At 30.3% G+C, this 23857-nt stretch overlaps 1 protein-coding gene across 4 annotated transcripts; it reads left to right on the plus strand.

The window, feature by feature from the left end:
* The first annotated feature begins 1190 nt into the window (after positions 1–1190).
* On the plus strand, positions 1191–22499 carry LOC119682056 (segmentation protein even-skipped-like). Of its 4 annotated transcripts, XM_038095398.1 has the most exons (4): positions 1191–1361; positions 1662–1713; positions 20712–20843; positions 21335–22499. In XM_038095398.1, the coding sequence occupies exons 3-4, from the start codon at positions 20729–20731 to the stop codon at positions 22330–22332; spliced, it is 1113 nt and encodes a 370-aa protein (XP_037951326.1). In that variant the 5' UTR covers positions 1191–1361; positions 1662–1713; positions 20712–20728; the 3' UTR covers positions 22333–22499. The 4 variants fall into 4 exon arrangements, with proteins under 4 accessions (XP_037951326.1, XP_037951325.1, XP_037951327.1 ...); XM_038095397.1 differs by lacking the exon at positions 1662–1713; XM_038095399.1 differs by lacking the exons at positions 1191–1361; positions 1662–1713 and adding an exon at positions 17865–18163.
* The last annotated feature ends 1358 nt before the right edge of the window (positions 22500–23857 follow it).

Consider the following 23857-nt stretch of genomic DNA (forward strand, 5'->3'; position numbering starts at 1 on the left):
ACTATTTCCCTCAATTTACTACAATTTACTCGAAGTCGCACACAGCCTTAATTAACTTCTGAGATAAAATAAAATAACCCGTTTTCTTTGCTTAAAGAAACTGTTCGCGTTCTACGCCATAACTGTAGACATTTTAACCATAAGATGAATAATAATTTATCTTGAAATTTTACTGAGTAAGTTTATAGCCTATTCACACAGGTTTATAGCGTATTAGGTAATCCTAATAGGATTGTAATTTATCTCGTTCGTCTCATTTAACTTACAACGTTATAAAATTTAGTTAAAAAGATAAGCCGATCCCATATAAAAATCCGATTTGTATAAAATTAGATTGAAATTAAATTCGTATTTTATATTATGTAGTACAATTGTGTAGTGATGTAGTAATTAATTATCCCCTGTAAAGAAAATAATACTACAACGTTTAGTGTTTTATTTAAAAGCGCAACTGCAAACACAAAATTAAAATAAAATTAAAATTGTTGTGTGAATAGGTTTTAAGCGGAGCGACCTGAACAAAAGTAAATCACAATCAAAATTATAGTTACTTGTGCTGTGTGAATAGACTAATATTAAGAATTTCAGTCAAGACATTTACCTTTCTATTTTTATTTGCGGTACTAACTTTAAGTTTTAATATGATTATTGCAATTTGATTATTCTAATTTTTTGGATGGTCAATTGTTTTCTTTTACTTATCTCTTATATATCTTGCATACCTTGTAGCTTTTTTTAGAACTATGATCCTGACGTTCTTCGCCACTTTATCATAACAATTCAGCGAAGTGTACGTTAGACGATTTGGGTTGTTTTTAGATGAGTACTAGAGAGTAATGGGTTCGTTTACATTTCTTTTTCGTTACTATTGATATCGTTGAGTTTACACAGATAGGTTTGTATTTAGAAGTTTGATTATAAACTTATTACTTGCATCTTTCTGATAGTGTTATTTATTCCTTTATTATTTTTTTAATACTAACATTTTGTTTCATTTGCTAATAAATTTTGTAGTTAATTTTTTGCTTTGTAAAATGAGGTTGCGATCCCCATAGCATATGTCTCTTATATTCTCTTGTTTTATGTGTGCTTTATCCAGAGAGCAAGAAGTTAATGATAATTTCTAATAGATTTGCTTGCTCATTCCCCCATAAGCAGACTGGTTTATTGTTTTGAACACAGATGGGCAGTGGGATATATTTCTTGTTTTATCCGCCTCGTGTTATTATTCGAGTGTTTTTGTTTTAAAATAAAAATTTTTAATAATATGTTATTTGTTCTAAATATTTGTTAAACATTACATATTTTTAATATGTGATATTAGAGTACCAACAAATTGCACCCATAAAATAAATTTGCAAGTAAGACTAATTTTAATTACCAATATTTAAACGCTTCCTACAGAGTTTAGTTTATTATTTATATTCTATATATTATAAAAAAATAATTTACAAATATGTTCAACAAAGCTTAGACATATAACATATATTTTACATATATTTATTTTATGACATATATATTTATGTCATCGACAAATTAATTCTACAAGTGATCTTATTAGGATCACATGATATATGTATATATTATAATTACCTATAAAAGACTAATAAAGTTTAAGTGCATCAATTTCCAATAAAGAAAACCTGTGATTATATTTACAGAGCCACAGTCAGAAATGAATTGTTTTTTACAAGGAGGATGTTGACTTAAAGGGTAGGTAGCGATTAAATGTAGAAGTTATCTTTCCAGATCTTTAGGATAAAAGTTTCATTTTTAAGGCTAATATTAAACATCGCATTTAAGGTGTTACAAAATTTAAATATGATATTACAGATAGACCGCGAGAGACCTTTTAATGTATGCAAACAAACAATTCTTTGTTATTATAGTAAATAATAAGATTTTGTAGCTCAAAATTAAAAAAAAAATATTAGAAATTAAAAAATCGTATAGATAAATTTAAATGATCTAATTGCAGTTTTTTTTATACACCTTATGTTTTTTCTGAGTGTGGGGAACAAATAGGTACGGTCAGTAGATAGCTTACGGTCAGTAAGATTAATCTAATTAACCAATTATAATAAATATGCGCATCTTGAATATATATAGTTAAGATCGTCAAATTAAGCGAAGTCTATGTAATGTAGGACGTGAGGCACTCGTGAGACAACATCGTATAAAGTACCTCAGTTAGTTATTGCAGACTGGATTTCAGAAGTTTTAACAAGTTTAATAGACCCTCTATTAAATTATGTTTTTTTATAATACCTTTATTTTTTAAATATAAGAAATACAAGAATTTAGAAAAATTATTCATTTTTTCTTTGAATATGATTTACTTACTTACTTAAATGGTCATAACAATACGTTATCGGCATTTAACCAAGCGCCTCTTGGAGAGCGCACCTTCTCCAGTCTCGTTTATCGCACTAGTGTTTCTTCAACTTGATCGCTCCATCGAAGACACGGTCTACCAATTACCGATTGAAATACCTTTATCGGAGGAGCATCGTCATCCATTGCCACGACATGAATAAAGCAACAAAGCCGCTGGAAGTCAGTTCGCTGAATTTATATGATTTACACATACAGTAAAACTAAAGAAAATACTTGTGTGTTCCATTTATTGTTTTAATTGGAAAACAATGAATCTATGTTCTTAAATACATTGTTTACGCAAACTTCATGTATAGAAATGATACCATACCATACTTAAACCAAGTCAATAAATTAACACATCCTTATTCCACATAAGCTGATATATTTGCACTCAATTCATATCAATTTAAGGATGTTTTAGCGTAAAGATGGATTTCCTTTGACAACACACAACGAGTATTGACACCACATAGTGCAATCCAGTGAATCCATTCGAAATGCTGAGCTACGGGAAACTCTGCCAAGCATTTGCATCAACATGTTATATATGGTATATAGGTATGTTGGTGTATAAATATTGACAAATACAACTCCCAAACTTCCACGCTACAGATACGATTGCTACAGAAGTCCACCTAAAATGTCTTAAGTTAGGCTTGACCGTAACGACTTAATTTACAAAATATAAAAACGCAAGAAAGGCAAAACATGTCAGCGCAGCCAATTTCAACAATTTCAACAATAACAACAATAACAACAACTTCATCGTCACACCGCAATCCTCATGGGGCGTGGATAATTGCATACAATCTTCGACAAACTTCAACGCTGACAATGTTGACGTTGACTGTCTTATTTCTTACATTTCGAGTCCTTTCGTTTGTAGATCCTTTGATTTTCATTTTTTTGCTTTACGTTCTTTTTTTCGCAGTTTTTTGTTATTCTTTTTTGGTTCTGGTTTTGTTGTTGTTGTTGTTGTTTTCGTTCTTGTGTCCGTTTTATGCCTGCTGAGCGATAGGGAGTCATAAACCAAAATATTATGCTGCCACCTGCTGTGAGTTCTACGATTTGCTGTGGTAAGTTTCTATCCACAGCAACAGTGTTTCTCGCACTGGTGTTTTGGTGTTCCGCCGGTGCGACTTTGATACGTTGGATTGATTCGTCAGTGTGGTGACTACTGTTACTATTTCTTGTGGATTTCCAACTGTGCCTCTTCGTGTACATAACATGTTTGACGTGCTATACGTTCTATGTGCTAGCCGACTTTTTTTTTGGATCTCCGGTGATGCTAGGCAATAGAAGAGCAATTTGCAATGCTCTCTTGTTGTCTTCTCTGCGATTTTAGCATACTGAGCGGATAGCTTGACATAACCAAATCGCGTTGAATTTTCCCGATCAATTGTTGAGTTGCGGTTTTTTGTTTTCCTTACTTTGAAAATATTTACTATGAAATTTCTGTTGGCAGAACTAAAATGTGGACAAAAGATAAAAGAGAAATAGAGTCCTCATACTGCATACTGCATACATAAATCAATAGATAATAAATTTTGTTGCAATGAAAATTGGAAGTCTTTCTTATACGACGAGTAAATAAGTTGAGCATTGGAGTTTTTATGTCTTTATCATAAATAACTTCACTTATTTGTAGTACTTCGATAGTAATTTTTTAATAATATTAACATCCATTTTTCAAGAAAAATTAACACGTCACTTTATATAAAAAAAATGGTCTACAATGTCAAAATATTTTTTTAATGCTCTATAGTTCGTTCATCTTACCTCTTCTTCTAAATAGCGTACAAACATGGATGCTATAACAGAATGATAAAGCTATACTAGCAGTTTTCGCGATAAAAGTTCCTTCGTTAGGAACACCTTCCTCTACGAGGTGGTGACAACTACCGTATATGAAAGCTGTACGAGTTTTATCACGACATTAATATAATTTATAATTATATATTCGGATACGGTAATTGTCACCAACTCGTAGAGGACCAAAGATCTATATAGTTTCCATATATATAATTATATATAATATGATTATATATACTACAATTATGTAATATATGGTTTGCGTATACCTATATTATTATATATAATATAATTATATATGAAATATATGGTTTGCATATTAAATAATTATATATAATAAAGTTACATTATATATATAATATAATTCATGCTAGAATTGATGTCGATGATCCAATGATAAAAGTATTCGAAGCGGCAATTGCAGACGAAGATGTAGAGGAAGACTATGTCTCCGTGAAGTGATCAAATGGAGGCAGTACTAACCGCTCTTGATTTACGAGAGTGTAGAAGGCATGAATACAGCACAGGCTCCTGGAAAGTAGGGCTGTGTTAGACCAAAACCCGATGACAGGTTGTTATGGTGAATTAAAAAGAAGATGAGTTTTAATAATACACACATTTAAGCCAAATTACTTCAAATCCTCTTAGTTTTTGTGTAGTACTTTTTATCCAATTTTGTAAAAAAAAGTGAGAAATGTTGGTTCATTCAGGTTGAATGTTTACATAGAATCCTTAAAAGTGTTATTTTGTTATGTACATTCATAAAAGGGTTACCAAATAGGAAACCATTTAAGTAGTTTAGTAAAGAGGTGGTGTAATCAAGTTTTAAGTTAGGACGCTTATTCCAAGAAATTGTCATCCACTTAGAATTGTATAAAGAATTATAAAAAGTACATTGTAGTTTGTGAAAAAATATAACAAAGTATTGTTCATTTCCATAAATTATGCTTTTAAATCAAAATTTTACAGGATCAGCAAAATGAATAGATTACTTCATTCTTTTAAAGGTTTTTTAATTCCAATTAAGCATGGTTGATTTAAGTGATGATTCAATCCATGATTCCAAATAGCGCTTTTGCAATTTAAAATAATTATTTTAAATTTAGTTTTAGTTAGTTATATATTTCATATGTCTTGTCTCATATATTTTACAAAAACGAAATGCATTATCAGTTTTAACTATATTTCTTTACTTTTTGTTAATTAATGCTAAAAAAGCAAAGGTGCTCTTATAACCAACCTTCATTTTTTGCATAAAAGTCCTGGGTCGATCAGTGCTTCCTCCACCAATTTTTGGCTTCTGACTCGATCCGATATTAAGTTTTTTCAATCGCTCAATCATCTAGCTACCTCTTTCTAGGTCTGTCTCTTCTTTCTAGGTCGTTGTGATTTTATATATCGTATTAAGTCATATTGCGCTAAAAATGTTTCTGATTACTTTCCGTTCGTGTCTTATAACCAATATTCCATAAAATCCAGTATTTATCACTTTTTACCAATATTTCTGCCTCATATAAATATATTTAAAAAACTATAACATATGTTTACCGTTCAATTACGTTAAAAGTGAACCACAAAACCGCGATCTGAAATTACGTATATCCTCTATACCAATTGTTCTGTCGCACTTCTGTATTTTTTTCTCGATCTTCGTTAAAAAATAATTAACACAATTAGCTGACAAAATGAAACCATTCCAATAGCTGCAGCCGACCTCATTATTACTGTCATTATAATCTAATTATTGACATTGTCAGAGTACTTTTTTGTGCTGCCTTTTTGTTAACAAAAAACAGAACCAATTTTTAAAACATTTGTTATTTTTTATTATATTTTTTTAAGATTTGTAAAACACTCGCCAATACAAAAGAAAAAAATTATCAAAAAAGAGACCTACTAAATGCATTTCTCACAATTGCGAGGATATTGATCCCTACTCACTCATTGTTATTTTTTTATTAGTTTAAAGGTCGCGCTGTAAATCGCTGCCTGTTTTATGACCATTCAGTCACCTCTGTGTTCCTATTTTTAAAAATTGTGTCCTTAAATTAGATCGCTTTTTTCCGCATCTTTAGGTAGAACAAGCGGATTTTTATTAGATTGCAACAAACGGGACAAAACACTATTCAATGAAACTGCGTTCCTAAAAAAAGTACTGTGTTCACTCCGGCCATTGAGGCTGGAGTCCTTCGTTATTAGTGAAGTAGAGCAGTTTTTTGTTTAGTTCCTGTTCTGATTTTTAGCGTGAAGAATGCAGGATCTGTTGTTTTGCTTTCTTTTAGGCGCATTTGCTACAATTTTTATTTGAGAACATTCGCGGAATATGTCCTGTCGCGTCAGCACCAAACTATATCATCAAACTAGATCAGTTTTTTGTTGGACCTTTGTTTATTATGCATTTTAAGTTTGTTCTTTATTAGAATGTTACAATTTTTTTTTGAATATTTAATATTTTTCCGCTTCAGAAAACAAAACAATTTTGCTCTGATTTTTTTATTAGGTCATTTAGTCGCAAATGACATTGATTTTTATGGTTCACATAGGGAACTAAGACACTTTTTAGAATATCTGCTAATTAAGCGTAAAATATTTTTGTATTTTATTAGAACAGAAAAATATGGTTCGAAGACTTTTTTGTTTTAATTTTGTAAAATATGTATCTTAGGATTTCATACAATAAGAATATTTTAAGACAAATGTTAATAGTTTGTATTAAGTGTAATAAATATGCCATGATTACTTTGCTTAGTAGTAAATGTAACTTCGTATATAAAATGTAAACAGTTTGAATTTTTGAGAAGCAACCAGAAGACACCTTTTTTTTATTAAGTAGATAGTCTTTTGTGTATTGGTTGTATTGCAAGTTACGTACATGCTAACTATCAGTCTAAGCTACGTTGCTTAGTTTATGCTAACCAAGCAAATAAGCATTAGTGTGTTTGGTAATTTTTTGTGCCGAAATAAAACTTAAATCACAGTCAAGTCAAGACTTAAAGTATGTCTTATAGTAGATAATCATTACTATTATGAAACAACAAGCAGCTCATTTATAAATAATTCCCGAAACTCTGTAGATGCACTTATAAGACTTACCAAATATAACACTACGATTTCAAAATAAAGTATTTGGAAATAGATTACGTTAGAATTACTGATCTACACAGCGACCAAAAATTTCCATTAATCGAAGAAAAAATTAAAAGGACTTTCAAATCACATATGGACGAATAACATATGTCATTAGCCCATGCTATTTATGAAGTACACCATCAATACTTACTAGGAGGTTGAAAAGGACAAAGCCATATAATTTATAATTGTTATAAATATAGTAAAATTGTGTCATAAAACTGAATTAAATTAACTCAAGAAATTAACTACAATTAATTACCTTATAACCTTAAAACCACGAGTTTACGACAACTATAAACGTTCTCAGGAAAATTAAGAAAACATTTAAGATGATACATTTAAGGATCATCTTAAGGATTCTTTGTTCATTACTGATGAAAATTTTAAGGACATAGGAATCTAACAATGCGACTTCTACGTTTGTTTTAAATATAATAAAAAAAAGTGTTACATAATTGTAATATGCAACCACATTACTTTTCTGAAATGGCACTCAGAGCGAACTCTATACAGAGGTGCTAACAATATTTCTCAAACTATGAATACAGAGCCAAAAGTGCACATAATCAAAATATAATTTTTACATACAGCATTAAATAAATATTTATATTAAATAAATATATTTTAAGAATACTTAAAACAGGTAAATCTGGTAATAACCAATCATTATTGAAAAGTTGTAAATGCTTATATAGACATTTCCCACAAAAATTGCTGTTAGGGAGCACTATTGTTTTGTTTTTCTTTTATTTTTTGGGTATGGTTGTTGAATTTAATGAGTATACACAATCGACCTTATAGGGCAACACATATAGATAATAACTGTTAACGCTCTTCCTAGCTTGCACGTCAGTGTATACTCTGTAATAATATCAATTTGCGCTTACATCAATAAAATCAGTATAAAACCGACAATCATGGACACAAAAAATGTCGTTTTCAATTTACGGTTTAATGAGTTCAATATATGAGGTTCAGAATTTGCCTGAGATGTGTTTAAATTAATTTATTCTTTTCCAAGTTTTAGACTGTGGATTACGAGATTTCGACTACTATGAAAGTTCCATTTACAGACTATGGTTTTAATACTGTATACTGTTGTGTCTATTTAACAATATTTCTAAAATACCATCTAGTGCCAGAATAAATCATAATGGCGTAATTGATCAGATTTCGTTTACTCCTGATTTATGTCAGAACAGTCCGAAAGTAAACCCTTATGCAGGATATAGCACTTGAGCTTATTACACATTATTACTATATAACTATGTACACTTAAATCGTTTACGGCATACATCTAAATAGTGCTTCTCTAATGAATTCTTCTATTCAGACTCTTGAACGCTATCCACATTGCTTCAAGTACGAGCGTTTTCACCTAAATCCATTCTAGTTTTCGCAAATAAAGTTCTCTGCTGCTGAAGACATCTGGAGAAATAATAATAACGATGATAATATTATACTTGCTGTTAGCAACAAGGAAATGTCTTAAGAATTATTGCCTAATTTAGACCCATTTTGGAACTATGACAACGTTAAACTAATTCCAAGAGCAGGGAATTAGTTAGAAGTTTTCCTAGTTACACTATATGAAGAATTAAAAAGAAGATAAGATAGGTTAGATTTATAACCCATCCATAGTTAATCTTGTTAAAACTCATTTTAATTATTAGAAAGAAATTCTCGAATTATAAAACATTCCAAAAAATGATGATATGTGTACATCAGCACTGATTAATTTTGCTTGCAATTTCAAATAAAGTAGAGGTATATTTTCGAAGTGTTCGAACCTGCGAAGTGTTCTAAAGTATTTCTAGAAATTAGAAATTATCTAATAAAATAATAATTACAGTTATTATACATTTGTTCTTGAAACAACCTATATTTTGATCTTCAATTAAGAGTAATTTTTACAGCCTAATTTTTTTTTATAGTTTATAGTTCATTCATCTTTTTTATGGATATTAAGTATCAATATTTGAAAAAACAATTCTAGGAAATTATTTTTACAATGCAGTTTTTTATTATTTAAATTTAGCTATAATGAAATATAATTAGGTACAAAACAATCTGAATAGGTGAACTATGACCGTTTTAAATTAAAAAGCACCGCTAGCTATTCATATTAATGGTGATAATTATTACTTCGTAGTTAGCTACCTAGGTAGTTCCTAATGATGGTGATAACTATTATTAATCATATGTAAGTGTTATAAATATTTAGAGAACCCAGTCTTACTGAGCAGTCTATATTGTTCAAACATTTTTCTTAGTATCTATGCTAGATGGTGTAGCAAAAGGTAGCAGTTTAACCTTAATTAGGTAAAGAGTTTTTTTTTGATTATATTGTTATTCTCATTCACTTTAATCAGATTTTTTTCCCGATCTATGCTATAGTACTAAAAATTTAATATAGAAATTTAATATAAATTTAATATAATAAGAAGTTAACGATAATGAAGCATAAATTAAGATAGGATCGCCGCAATTTGCAGTAAAAAATACATATAGTATGTTAATTCTTCTTCAAGTATAGAAATATCACCACCAAACTTGAAAGATATTACACATAATGTTAATTTTTTTTTGCCGAGTGTGACGCGTCTTTATGACGAAAAGAAACTATTTAAACGTTAGATGGATTCGAATAGCAAAGAAAAGACAAGAACAAACTGTTATAAGATTTTAAGTTTTATTAAATTTTAAATTTAATTTTGTGGAAAACTTATTGTTTACATAATTTAAAAAAGAGGTTTTCGAACAGAAGTGAAACAACAACAAAAATTTATTTTTTAAATTATTTTAATTAATTGAATTTTTGGCTGAGCATACAGCTGTTTCGAGTATTGCAAAACTTATTCAAGATTACATTAGTCTTGCAGTTAATTTCGGTCATCATCAGTAAGTACCTATGACTTCATGAAATTTCTAGGTAGATGTACCGCTCGGTAGTCGTCAACATAATTTACCTATCTAACTGGTTTACTTGGATGGATTTCTTAGTACCCAAACTACTCTTATCTATTTAGTTACTTCTATTTTTTTTCTGAGTTGTAAATTATGATTGGTTATTTAATTAGAGCTAAACGTTTTTTTAAATGTCATAGCAGCCTTTTTTTTCAGATTTCCAAAAAAAACTAACATTTGTGTTTAGTACTGTTCAGCAAATCGCTGTGGAAAGTTACACAGTTCCACATAAAAATATATAAATAAATATAGTATATAATATTGTACTGTTCAGCAAATCGCTGTGGAAAGTTACACAGTTCCATATAAAAATATATAAAAAAAAATAACATATAATTTAGTACTGTTTAGCAAATCGCTGTGGAAAGTTACACAGTTCCATATAAAAATATATAAATAAATATAGTATATAATATAGTACTGTTCAGCAAATCGCTGTGGAAAGTTACACAGTTCCATATAAAAATATATAAATAAATATAGTATATAATATATATAAAACATATATAAAAAGACTATGTTTTTGCATTACGTAAAATTCGAGTCAAATAGTAGTGCTAGTGACGTTCGGACCTTCCATTAAAATTATAAAAGTATAGTACTTTTGAAAATATAAATACTGAGTGGATACGCTTGATTAGATTTCGTTTTCAATTACTTTTGATATCTTATAATACTTCATGGAATATTCTCACAAAGATTTACACTTGAAGACGTTTAAATTTAATCAAATCCAGCATTTGATTTAAAAGACTAGTAATTACAAATTTAGCTTTAGAGAAACTTGAAACACATCTATTATTTAATGAAAATATCCCCATCAAAATCTTCTCACCTCGATAAATATCATTCTGATAAAAACATTACACATTCTATTCATGAAATATATTTACATCCATTAAAATAAAATAGTTTGGTGCGATTTAAGGTATGATCGCATATTTTTCCTTTAAATTTATGTACACAAATTTAAACATGATTCAGAACTAAGCTTCTATCCACGTTTTGAAAATTATTAGGTGTAAACCATAAACTTAAATAAGAATAAAGTGAATAATGGGCGGTGCTATGCTCGACTGAGATCAATGAGGTATACAAGCGGTTTGGGGTAGGGTTTTCAACATAATGTGATACATATATTTTAGTTAAATTTTATGAACTGAATTTCAAATTCGTTTTTAAAAAACTTCACTGACCGGGAGAAGACCAAAGAGAATAAATGAAAATAAATCTAGTTAAGTGGTTCATTAAGGCAGAAGAAGAAAAGTAAAATCGTTAGGTAATTTTATGATTAGCTGGGCAGAGCAGTTAGATAAAAGATACTTAGTAAAATTCATTGCTCATATAAGAAAAACAGAAAAATGAAACTAAAAAAGTCCAGAACATTAAAAAATAGATATAGTTAAGAGAGTTGCAGACCTTTCGTACTTATTTGGAACGGTATTCAAAACGGATAACGAATACATAATAACGTATATAAAAATATAATCATGTTATTAAGAAAGTTACAGAAAACAATATAATTCAAAAGAACTTATCTAATATGAGATTAAAATCATAGTCACCTTTGTTTTAATCTCAGATATAAAAATCTCATCGAATCTTTAATATACTGAGCTTACCTTGTACATTACTATTAACTGAAATATTATTTATATAATTTTTCCAAATTCAGTGAAAGTATAATTACAAACGAGAAGAAGCGTTTTGTACAACAATTAAAACTCATTATTTTTTTTATGTAAAGTTACTGGCTTCAGTGATTAATACCTGTTCGCAGATCTTAAAAAAATGCTACAGGGAGAGAAATTTTTCACTTCGAATTGCTTCTGCATTCCCTGTATTCGTCAGATTTAACTCTAGCGTTTACTACCTTTTTACAGTTCTCAAAAAAATGCTCCAGATGCCTTAAATTAATCCAAAGATGTATTTGAAGGCCAAAGATGAACCAATTACAAGAGATATGTCGAGAAATGACAGAAGCGCTGGAATGATTTTGTAATTTTTGAAGGAGACTACTTTGATAAATAAAGTTGAATATTGTTAAAAAGTTGTTGTTTTATTGTATGGACTTATCTGCTAAACTGTTATAATACCTAGTTCAAATGTATTCAGTGTGATTTAGGGAATAGCTCTCCCACTTGTTCCCATAATCCAGAGAATAATGCACTACAAAAATGACTGCATTATTCTTGAAGGAGACTACCTTGATGTTAAAAGTCGTATTTTACCAAAAGGTTTTATTCGTTGTCCGACTTAGCTGTCGATATTTTATAAGACTAAGCAGTATCGCACCTAAGGCGGATTAGGGAATAGTTCTTTCACTTAATCTACAGATAGCACACTGCAAAAAACTGTTAAAATTAACAATTTCTAGGATGTCCCCCCTTTGTTATAATCCTAACTATACCACTAAGACAAAGAGTATTTATAATTACTCTTTATTAATTTGAAGTAAAAGTGAAGTGAGTAAAAATATATCTTACCTAAACAAAATATATAGGATTCAAGTGAGTTCATACTAATTCGCGTCCCAAAATTTTTACATCCATAATGAATTCGGTACATAAATATTGTCAAGACTCGTAATTTATTTTGTACACATTCAATTGCAGATCACAACAAATGTAAACAGAATAACTTAAGCAATAACTATTAACCCAGTTAAGATAAACGAATAATAATATCCTTTGTAATGCCAATAATCAGGGATATAAATTTTTTCAGCGACCATAAAATAATTCATAAATATTTTCCTCTAATAACTTGGGTAGTTGTGAAATGTTTTGTGTGTTCAAACATTTAGGGAAGCATTTATAACAGAACTGAATAGATTACTTAGAAGGATAGCTCTCTAAGGTAAAAGGTTGAACTGTGTTTAGCGTTTCAGTTGACATCGCAGGACTCTTATTGCAGGTACGTTAATTAACGTAAATGAGAGTTTGCTTATAGAATGGGAATAGTATTTTACACTTTCGTTTACTTCTGACCAAAAGTGAACTAAAAAAGGGTATTGCGGAGACTTATATATTTACCATCATTACCACGTCGTGTTTATTTACTTAACTCAATACAGATGCACAAAATATACACAAAATATCCTTGTTAAATATTTCAAATTGGTAAATGCTTTGGTAAGTATGTAGTCAAAACGGCAATGAAGGCAAAAATTTTATACAAAAATACTACGTAAGGATGCGGTAGTGAATAGTTGTGTACGACATACGGTAGAGAGTTGCTTTTCTGCCATCCTATCCTATCCTATTATTTTCCAGTTCACTACATACAAAGTATGATTCTAAGTTTTTAATGAGTTGTTGTGTAAAAGTAAATTGTACCGCGTAATATAGTACAAAACTATCTCCGCACAATTGCATCCACTGAAAGTAAGAAGAAAAAACACAACCCAATCAGTTTTAATAGTTAGTAATAGGTAGAAAAAAAATTAGAGCAAAAAATTACACTCGCATTGCTGACCTGCTAAATCCACTGTGTAGAAACAAATATACTATCTCTGTTAATCCGTTTTTGTCATAAACTACATTATTAGTTAAATTAGTCTTCCCTACGTTGTTTCAAAGATACGAGATACGATGTGAAGAGTAGCGTCTACATTTCACTTTCTGTAGAGTTAGATTTTATTGCAGCATCTTGAACAATCAACTCCAACAATAGAACCAATAAAACGTGGATAGCCTGCTGAGCATATAGAGCGTTTCCTTTCGTTGATGCTCTGTCAAATCCTTAACCGTCTAACCGTATAACCGTGTTCTGCGGAATTTCGCTGTTCACTGCTCTAAATATCCTTTGCATAAGATATCTGGTTGCTTGTTTGTTTTAACATTATTTTGCACAATATATAAAGCAAACATTTCAAAAATGTTACAAATTTCCATAAATCCTTGTAGTTGTCACCGTAAGAATTGCAAAGAAATCAGTGACAATTACAGTGCTCCTATTATACACAACCAAATCCTGTGAACTGTCTCTGCATTAAGATCCTTCCAGACAAAGCAACATTGTTAATTTATTTGCTTTGGAATAATCAGAGTTATTGTTTTTAAAATTTTCTTCTAAATCTTTTCGAATACGTATATGCATATGTATATCAACGCCACTGGAGTCAAAATGTCATCATAATTGACTCAACAGATTAACACTGAGGTGCTCTTTACCAACTTGTTACCTAACTTCATTTAATTTTGCACATTATTGCATTATTCCAATTGCGTTTAATTTAGAAATATTTTTTTAACTTTTGGAAAACATTTTTATTGATCTAATTTTTTATTATTATTATATTATATTTTTACACTATCGATATATATTAAAAAAAAAAGTCAATAAGAAAAATAATAAGAAATATTATAAGAAACTACTTATTGCACTCAAAGAATGTGTGTTCTGGGGTTATCATCCTCCGCTCCGCCAATATATGCAATTTGGAGACCCTACTTTGCGCATGCGGTAGAGGTAGCTGTTAAAGTATCCATGTTCCAAAAGGAACTGTGTAAGGTAGTAGTTAACCTCGCCAAAGTCTCTTACTAGCCAGTTTTATAAATCTGGGATAATCCTTGCGGTCCATCGTCCACGGGTATCTGAGTCCCAGCGTTGCTGCATTACTGCAATGGTTCTGTGCCATTCTGTGTCATTTTAGATATAATTGCATTTCATTTTGAAATATTTTTTAAACTGTTTGAATATATTTTTATTGATTTTAATAATTTATTATTATTATTACATTACAATTAATTGTATGGTCGGCGAAAAATTCTTTTAAATAAAAATAATGAAAATATTATTTGTTGTTGCCATTCACTACTGTTTCTTTTGTAAAAATGGACATTAAAAATCAATTTACTATTAATAAAATACAACAAAAAAAAATATAATACTAATACATGTATTATACTATTATTAAATAATAAGCAATAAATGTAACCCGATCTAAAACATCTATTATGTGCTTAAAAGTCCAACTTAAACAATTCTAGACTCTTTATAACTTTCGTCATTGTTGTGGGCTTGATTTTACCTATTTGATTTTCAAGGTAGCAAAGTCTACGTATTATCGCAGCTAGGAAGTTACATAGAACATCTTCTGATATTTTCTTCTCTTCATGACAGAAATCATTTTCTACCGCACCTAAATTCTTCATGTGGTAATTGTGTCCTCTAAGAAGTTCAGTGTAGACTTTAATAGCTTTTCTGCCAAGGTTAAGGATAGCATCAACATTAATTTATTCAGGATCAATGAATCTTCTTGACTGCTACATGTCTGTTTGAGCTCTCCTGTGTTAAAGTAAATTTCGTTTCTTTCACTCACATATTAAGTAATTTGTGGAGCTATTTGTTACCCCGCAGAGGGGCGCAAAACCAATGAAAATTATTTAATTTTGTACATCTGTTTAGATATAATTGGATTCAGTTTTAAAACATTTTTTAAACTTTTAAAATACATTTCTGTAAACTAATAATTTATTCCAATTTCTTTTAAAGTTTCCAAAAAAAAGTGTTCCCAATTATTTTTTATGATACTCTCCGAAGACCGTCTACAAAGACTTTTATCAATCAAGTTTAAAAATGGGCAATTAACAGTGTAAATAGTTTTGGCTGTCCAGAACGATATTTACTAATTAAGTTGATAGATCAACAGTTAACAATGGCAGTAGTTTTTGGCCGTCCAGAACGTGCTTTAACAATCAAGTTGACAAATTAGCAGTTAACAGTGCCCATAATTTTTGACTATCCAGAGCAGTGTTTATCAATTAAGCTGATAGGTAAATAATGAAAGTATTTTTTTAGACGTCCTTACCAATGAAGCTGTCAATTCAGTTAATAAAGGTAGTAGTTGTAGTCCATCTTAAACAGTCTTTATGAATAGATAAGGCTGATAGCTCAGTAATAAAAATTAGCAGTAACTTTTTACTATGTACATAGAATAGTCTTTATCCCAGTTTATGTCGCCTGCAATGGTCTTTATGAATTAAGCTGACAGATCAGCAAATAACAGTGACAGTGATTTTTGAATCACAGAAAGTCAGTCACCACGTTATTGACTATTACATTCTTGTTGTCAAAGACTCCTAATAAATATCACTTTTATTGTATTTAATTGCAACGGCTATTGTCATTATTTTAACGGATATCAGGGAATTGGTGTAACGTCTTATTGTCTATGTTTTAAATAAGCGGTCTTCTATTGCATACAGTTTTTAAAGGGAATCCAAATATTTAATTAAAAACTCTACCTCGTTAATCTATTATTAAATCTGTATTTGTAATGTTTAATTATTTACTCTTTCCCAACTTGGTACTATTATTCCTGATGTGCGTCCTTTAGTTTCTTCTACGTATTTTTTCTCATTATTGAATAAGGAAATAGAAACGTTCTTATTATCATAACTAGAGATACTCCCATCACCAATTTTATTTTGTTTTTATTTGTTTTTGTTTATAGTATGGAAATGAAAATAAATTCAAGATAGAGATTTCAAAAGTAAGATTTTATAATAAAAGTAACTGCTCTAAATAAACGGGATTATGAGTATCTGAATGTATGTATCAAATTCGCAAATAAAACCTAGGAAATCGATAAGCAATCTCATAAAAAATTTGTAGCTCTGACATTAGCTTCGAACTGACTTTACTATTTGATAGTATATAGAGTATCTCAGTGCTACCACAATTTTGCTTTATAAGACAGGGTGCTAACTTCATTACCTGGCTTCTGATCAATGCATTTTTTAATTTAGGTAATTTAATTCTTTTATAACCAAGAGACGTTCAATATCTTTATTGATAATTTAGTAATAGTTTAGTATTGTATGGTTATGTTTAAGTTTTTTTAATTACGTATTTTAAATAAACAATACTTCCCTACATACTTTGAAATCCTTCAACTTTAATCGTAGTATTATTATTATTTGTTGTTTAATGTCAGGTATTAACTTTTTATTTTTTTCGTTGTAATTGTAACTATGTAATATTACTATTTAATAATCCTACTATGCTCAAACATAATCTTTTTTAAGCCGATTAAGTGTATACATTATATTCAAATCAAGCAAGGTCAAGTCAACAACCACATCACTTTTGACAACCCAGAATATCTACATTGTTGGGTCATTAGGTATGTTAAATAATAGAAATATTTGGAAAAATTTTGCAAACTATTAATGAATAATAGAAATACATTAAAATTGGAAACTATGTTTAAAATGTCAACTATTGACACCCAGGTTATGTTTTTTTTGCTAATAAATTGAAATATTAAGAAAGAACAAAATATACAATCTTGTTATAGTGGTTCATATTCATATAAAATTGAATATGAACCCTGAATTCATATATTAAGATTCAACGACATATTTTGATTGATCTGTTTTTATTTTTGAATTAATATAAGCTATTTATACAATTAATTAAATAACTCTTTGACGTGATTTTAACAGTAGTGTACACCGAATTACTTATATGATCTTAAAATTCTATTTGCTAGTTTCAAACAAATAATTCAAATGATTCAAATAAGTCAAATGATTATGAACTCGTCCTTTTTTCCAAACTTCTAGTTCTGGTCTATTGTCTGTTATTCTTAAGATATTTGGTTCTCTACGAGTTGGAGACGACTACGCTATCTGAATGAACCACGTGCTGTATGAGCATCTTCACTGATATAATTTAGGGAGTTAACATTGCCTACGCTGGATTGGTCATGTCCTGAGAATGGATGACCATGTTAATGACGACAAAGTACTAACCGCATTTGTTTCATAAGTCTGAAGAAGGCGCATATGCAGCAAAAGCGCCTGGAAAGAGGTGCTTTGTCAGACCGAAACACCATAACGTGTTGTTATAGCCATTTCAATAAGTAATTTTATATTTAGTAAAATAGAAAAAATTTATAAGAATTTTTATTTCTTAACAATATTAATTTCATTAAAACTTTTATATATATTTTTTTTATTTCAACACAGACGCGAATATATTACAATTTATTTTTAAAGCATTTAATTATGAAATTGAATTTTGAATTAAGTGAAATAATATAAATTTATTTAAATTTTTCTTTATTACCAACAACTATTTTCATCAAAATTTGTGTATTTTTTTGGTTTTCTTTCCATACTGCAATATAAGTATATAAGCATATAAGTATGTAATTTTGTATGAATCCAAGTTATATAAATTTACAAGAATATGCCTTTTCTGATAATAATTTATTTCATTAAACTTTTAAATTTTATTTCATTTTATTTTTTTTTTGAAATTCAGCATAGACAGTCTAGTGTGTATTGTTGTTGTTTTATCATCATAATGAACGCATTAAAAAAATAAATATTTTAATAATAAAATGAACATAAAAGCAGGAAGGAAACTCCTTACCAATGCTTAATAGGAAGCATAAAAGTTTTGCAAAGTTATTTAATTCTAAAACCAAACGAGATGACAGCAATTTATTGTTTTTAATGAAACAATGAAGCGAGCTAAAAAACATTACTCCGTGCTGCAACAACAATAACAACAAAAACAAAACAGACTTTGTAGCACAAGGTTTTATAATATTAAAAAGATAAACTCATTTATTACATTCACCAGAAATGTACGCCAACAAATAACTTTGCCACTCCAATAAAAACAACAACAACACTAACAACAACAACACTAACAACAAAAACAATGGCAGTAATGAAAATATTATACCCTCACCACTAACTCACTTATAACAGCGCCAAAACATTAAAAGGAAAAAAACAACAACACTGTATAAAATAAAAAAAATATAAAATAAAAAAAAAATTAAGCTGCTATAAAATAGCGAATAATTTGCCAACAACAAAATAATGTTGAACCAAATTATTATGCTAGTGAATATGCAGCGTATTAAAGCCATAACCTTAAAAACTCCAAACGATCCAACTAATGTATATAATGAAAAAGCATAGTGGGTATGCTACCCACTATGAGTGGTTGAGGAATAGAAGGTATAACAAAATGGTGGCAACAAATTTGACTTTATATGTGCATATACATGTATATACACACACACTAAATGTGCCTTTACGTTAAGTCATCTGCTGCACGTTGGGATGAAACAGGGATTATCAGCATTAGCTTGCTAGAATTTTTTTTTTCTTTTTGCCGTATACTAATACGTTGCATGCTGTGTATACTCAGCTCTATATGAATTCATAACCCAATTCCAATTCCAATCCCAAAAGCACATTATGCGATATCATTCTTGATGAAACAGATAAAATCCAATTATTAAAGGTTTTTCACATCTCATTCGCTCCCATGAAGGCAACCATTTGTGGACAACTGAAACAAAAGATTCGTTCATCGCTATGAATACAAAATTTGTTAGTTCCGCATAAAAGGAAGAAGAAAATACTTAAAGCATAATGTAACGCGCTGTGTTGAAGCTCTGAAGCTCACAGTGCCATGCCATGCTATGCTTTGCTTTGCTAACAGACTGCGCTATAATAACTTAATTATTAAGTTTTCCATCTCGTTTTTACTGCCATTGCTTAACAGCAATATGCTTCTACCATATCGTACTGCTACAGACACTATGGATTCCACTGAGTTCTTTTAAGCGATAATGATTTTTCTCAGAAAATATGCTTTTTACTGAATTCTATGTATGTTGCTTTACATTGTTGTTGTTGCCAGTGTTGTTGGTGTTTTATATTTCCACTTTTTATGCTATTGTCTTGGCATCGTAATCGTCGTCATCGTCACATTATTGTCTGCGTTTTCCATACCAAAGGAACAAATACTACATATAATACATTAACTGTATACATACAATACAGTGCATGCATTTTATGTGTGTATACACACACTATCACTTTACAAACCGTCCAGCATGCAATACAAGCTATGTACAAATGTATACTCAGCTCAGTATAAGTTTTCCCTATTTCCAGGTTTTATTTTTCTTTATTTCTTATTTGTTTTGCTTGATATTCATATCAATACTCGTATATTGCAGTGTATATTCATTCCTGTAGTAAATTTCTATTATAAAGCACTTGCTCATTGGCTATAATGCGCCATTGTTTTGCTCACAAGCATACACCAACACAAGTAACTCTAATAGAAAACTGTTAAAAGAGCACGCCTTAAAGGTTAGTGATTATGTCTCTTTGCTGTCTTGTGTATAAAAAGTGCAGGGGTTGTTGAGTTTAGCACAGTTGAGCTGTAGAAGCCAAACGTGTAGTAACAGTCTACGGTATTTCGAAAATAGTTTAACAAAACACAACATAATTTATGTGAAAAATAACGAGAAAAATTTTATTTAATTTTTTTTTTCTCTTCATAAACAATTTGAAATCAAAAATAATAACTATATTAAAATTTATTAAAAATATATAAGTTAATAATTATATATATAAAATTATACAAAATGCAAGGATATCGTACATATAATATGGAAAATCATCATCATGCACATCTTGACAGCAACGCCGACCAAAAGCCGTTGGTAGTTGACCTAATGTCAGCGCAGTACGGAAAACCTCAAACGCCACCGCCATCTCCAAACGGTAGGTTCCAATAATAATTAGTGAAATGACAAATTTATTAAATAAAAATTATTTAATGTAATTAGTTTATTATTTACACAAAATAACGTCTTAACTGCCAATGTTCATTAAACTTAATTTTGTTAATTTATAATAAATTATACAAATTAATTAATAATTATTATTAAATATTAAAAAATATTTAATCAGCAAAATTCGGTAAAGTTAAAAATACATTTAAAATCTTAATTGGTTATTACATTATATATTATATATATTATATACTATAATTATATATATTATATACTTTTTTACTGCTTGTTAATTAAAAACAAAAATATTAAAAATGTTATTAAACGTAACTACAACTTTACCGATTTTTCTTACATATATTTTTTAATCAATTTTTTTATTTTTAAAGTTAAATTCTGTCATAGTAATTTTATGCATTAATATGTAAATTAAATAAGTGACACAATATTTTTAATAAAAATTTTTCTTCTTCATTGCAGATTGTTTATCAAGTCCTGATACATCATTGAATGGTAGCCGTGGCAATTCTGAAATACCAGCTGATCCCTCAATTCGTCGTTATCGAACTGCATTTACACGCGATCAGTTGGCACGTCTCGAAAAAGAGTTTTACAAGGAAAACTACGTCTCACGCCCCAGACGCTGCGAGTTGGCTGCACAATTAAATTTACCCGAGTCCACAATTAAAGTTTGGTTCCAAAATCGTCGCATGAAAGATAAACGCCAACGTATTGCTGTTGCCTGGCCTTACGCTGCCGTCTACTCAGATCCAGCATTTGCCGCTTCAATTTTACAAGCTGCTGCCAGTACCGTCGGTATGCCATACGGTGCTTACCCAACAGCAAATCCAATGTTAGCCACTGCCATGCCATCCATGCCGGTACCCGGACATGCTTCTTACGGTCAATATCGTTACAATCCCTACCATATACCAGCACGTCCAGTACCACCAGCACCACATATGTCAGCACATGGTATGCCTAGCGCAGCAGCAGCTGCTGTTGCAATGGGTGCAACACCTATGGGAGTTGCCGTCGGTTATCCACCAGCTGCTATGTTAGGTGCCATGCCACATAGTTACGCAGCACTCTCAGTACCAAAAACACATACACCGCCACTCGATCTACAATCCTCATCATCGCCACATTCATCCACGCTCTCGCTAAGTCCTACCGGTTCGGATCATACTAAAGTATTCGATCGCAGTCTCAGCCCCATACGTAACATTAATAATTCACTACCTTTGCTGCAATCAGTCAACCAAACAATCGATACGTCAATTGGTAGTTACAACACCAACAATTGCACAGGTGCTCAATCACACTCTGCTGTCGGTTTACTTATGCAAACAACAGCAACAACAACTACATCACCCACATGTACATTGAAGAGACCCGCCTCATGTATGTCGCCAACACAAACAGTAATAACAGAGCCGAAACCTAAGCTTTTTAAACCTTACAAGACTGAAGTTTAACGTGGCAACACTGGAATTATTCAAAGAGGCTTAACACACGCTTTACATACGCATATGCCATGTAATGCATATGTGAGAGTGTGTGCAACTGATTTTGTGATTGTGGTGCTATTTTGCTCCAACTTTATTTTAATTTGTACAAAGTATTTTTAAGTAAGCATTTGTAAATATTTATTGTTATTTGAATTTGTTAAGTAATTATTAATTTATTATTTATTGTACATATTCGAGTTTATATTGTAGAACAAAATGTAAATATTATTAACATTATTGTATTATTAGTTAGCAAAATCCTCATAATGAAATTGTTTTTAATGCCTATGTGCGAGCGCACATATGCGAATAATCAAAATATTCCAAAATTAAATAAAAAATCCCAAAATGTTTTTCAAAATTAAAAATTTCTTTTATAATTATTTCACTTTCACTAAAGTTACTACCTGGCAATACCGCGAAGATAGTCTTTTACTACCTTTTGTCGTAAAAAAGGGCGTCATAATTATGTAGTCTCATTAATGTGTACGCTAATTCCCTACTAATCTCTTAATACAGGACATTTAGTATGGCGCAGACAACATTATCCACAAGACAAGGCAAGGTCAAAGAAAAGTCAATGTGGGTGGCAACTACAATAGTTGCCTTCATAATTGTTTTCATAATATAATTTTTATATGCAGCAGCTGTCAGTTTCCAACTCTTCACAATTGTTTCACAAAACAATGCTCTACACATTGTCCTTGTGCCAAATAATTTTCGGAAACCTTCAGTTGTTATGGAAATACTACAAAAATATTGTGCATAAAGCCACGCGTTGGACTTACGCCCACCAAGGGAGTGAGCAGTTATTTACAAATAATTTGAAATTTACAAAATTATCCATTTAATTATTTGAACAAAAGAAAATTAAAAAGGACACATACTAATCGGTTTGATATTTTGCTTTGATTTTTTGAAAGACTCCACAACAGTGCAGGCGATCGTTAACCTTCAATGGCAATCTAATAGGCAGCACCCCGTGTTAATGGCACAAGTCAATTTCATGTCGAATTTCATGTCATTAATGTGATCAACAATCAACTGGACATGTCCCCACCCGTAGTGCAGTGGCAAGAAAATATTGCCAAAAAAAAACACATATACTCTTTGCTGTGACAATTTTATTTTATTTTTTTTTGTTTCTTTTCTGCACAATTTTTTGCCATACATTTCCTGGCAGCACTTGCTGCTCATGCTCAAGTTTTCTGCTTGTGTGTGCTCTTCTTGTGTGCGCTCCTTGTGTGCTGCCATCAATTCAAGGCTACTAACACTGCATGCAGTAGAAATGTCCAACTATGAATCCACATACATTATATCCATGAAAATTTCAAGCTACTCATATAAGAAAGTCAGTCCATACTCCTTGCTAGGAGTCAGTTTCTTGACGAATTTTCTTTAATTGCCATCAAAGTTGACACGCGACAGGTTTCCACTCTTATTTGGCAATGAAAGCAATTAACTACAGTTATTTAATTATTTTAATTTGTAA

This window comes from Teleopsis dalmanni, chromosome 2, assembly GCF_002237135.1.
Source record: "Teleopsis dalmanni isolate 2A chromosome 2, ASM223713v2, whole genome shotgun sequence".
Taxonomy (NCBI): domain Eukaryota; kingdom Metazoa; phylum Arthropoda; class Insecta; order Diptera; family Diopsidae; genus Teleopsis; species Teleopsis dalmanni.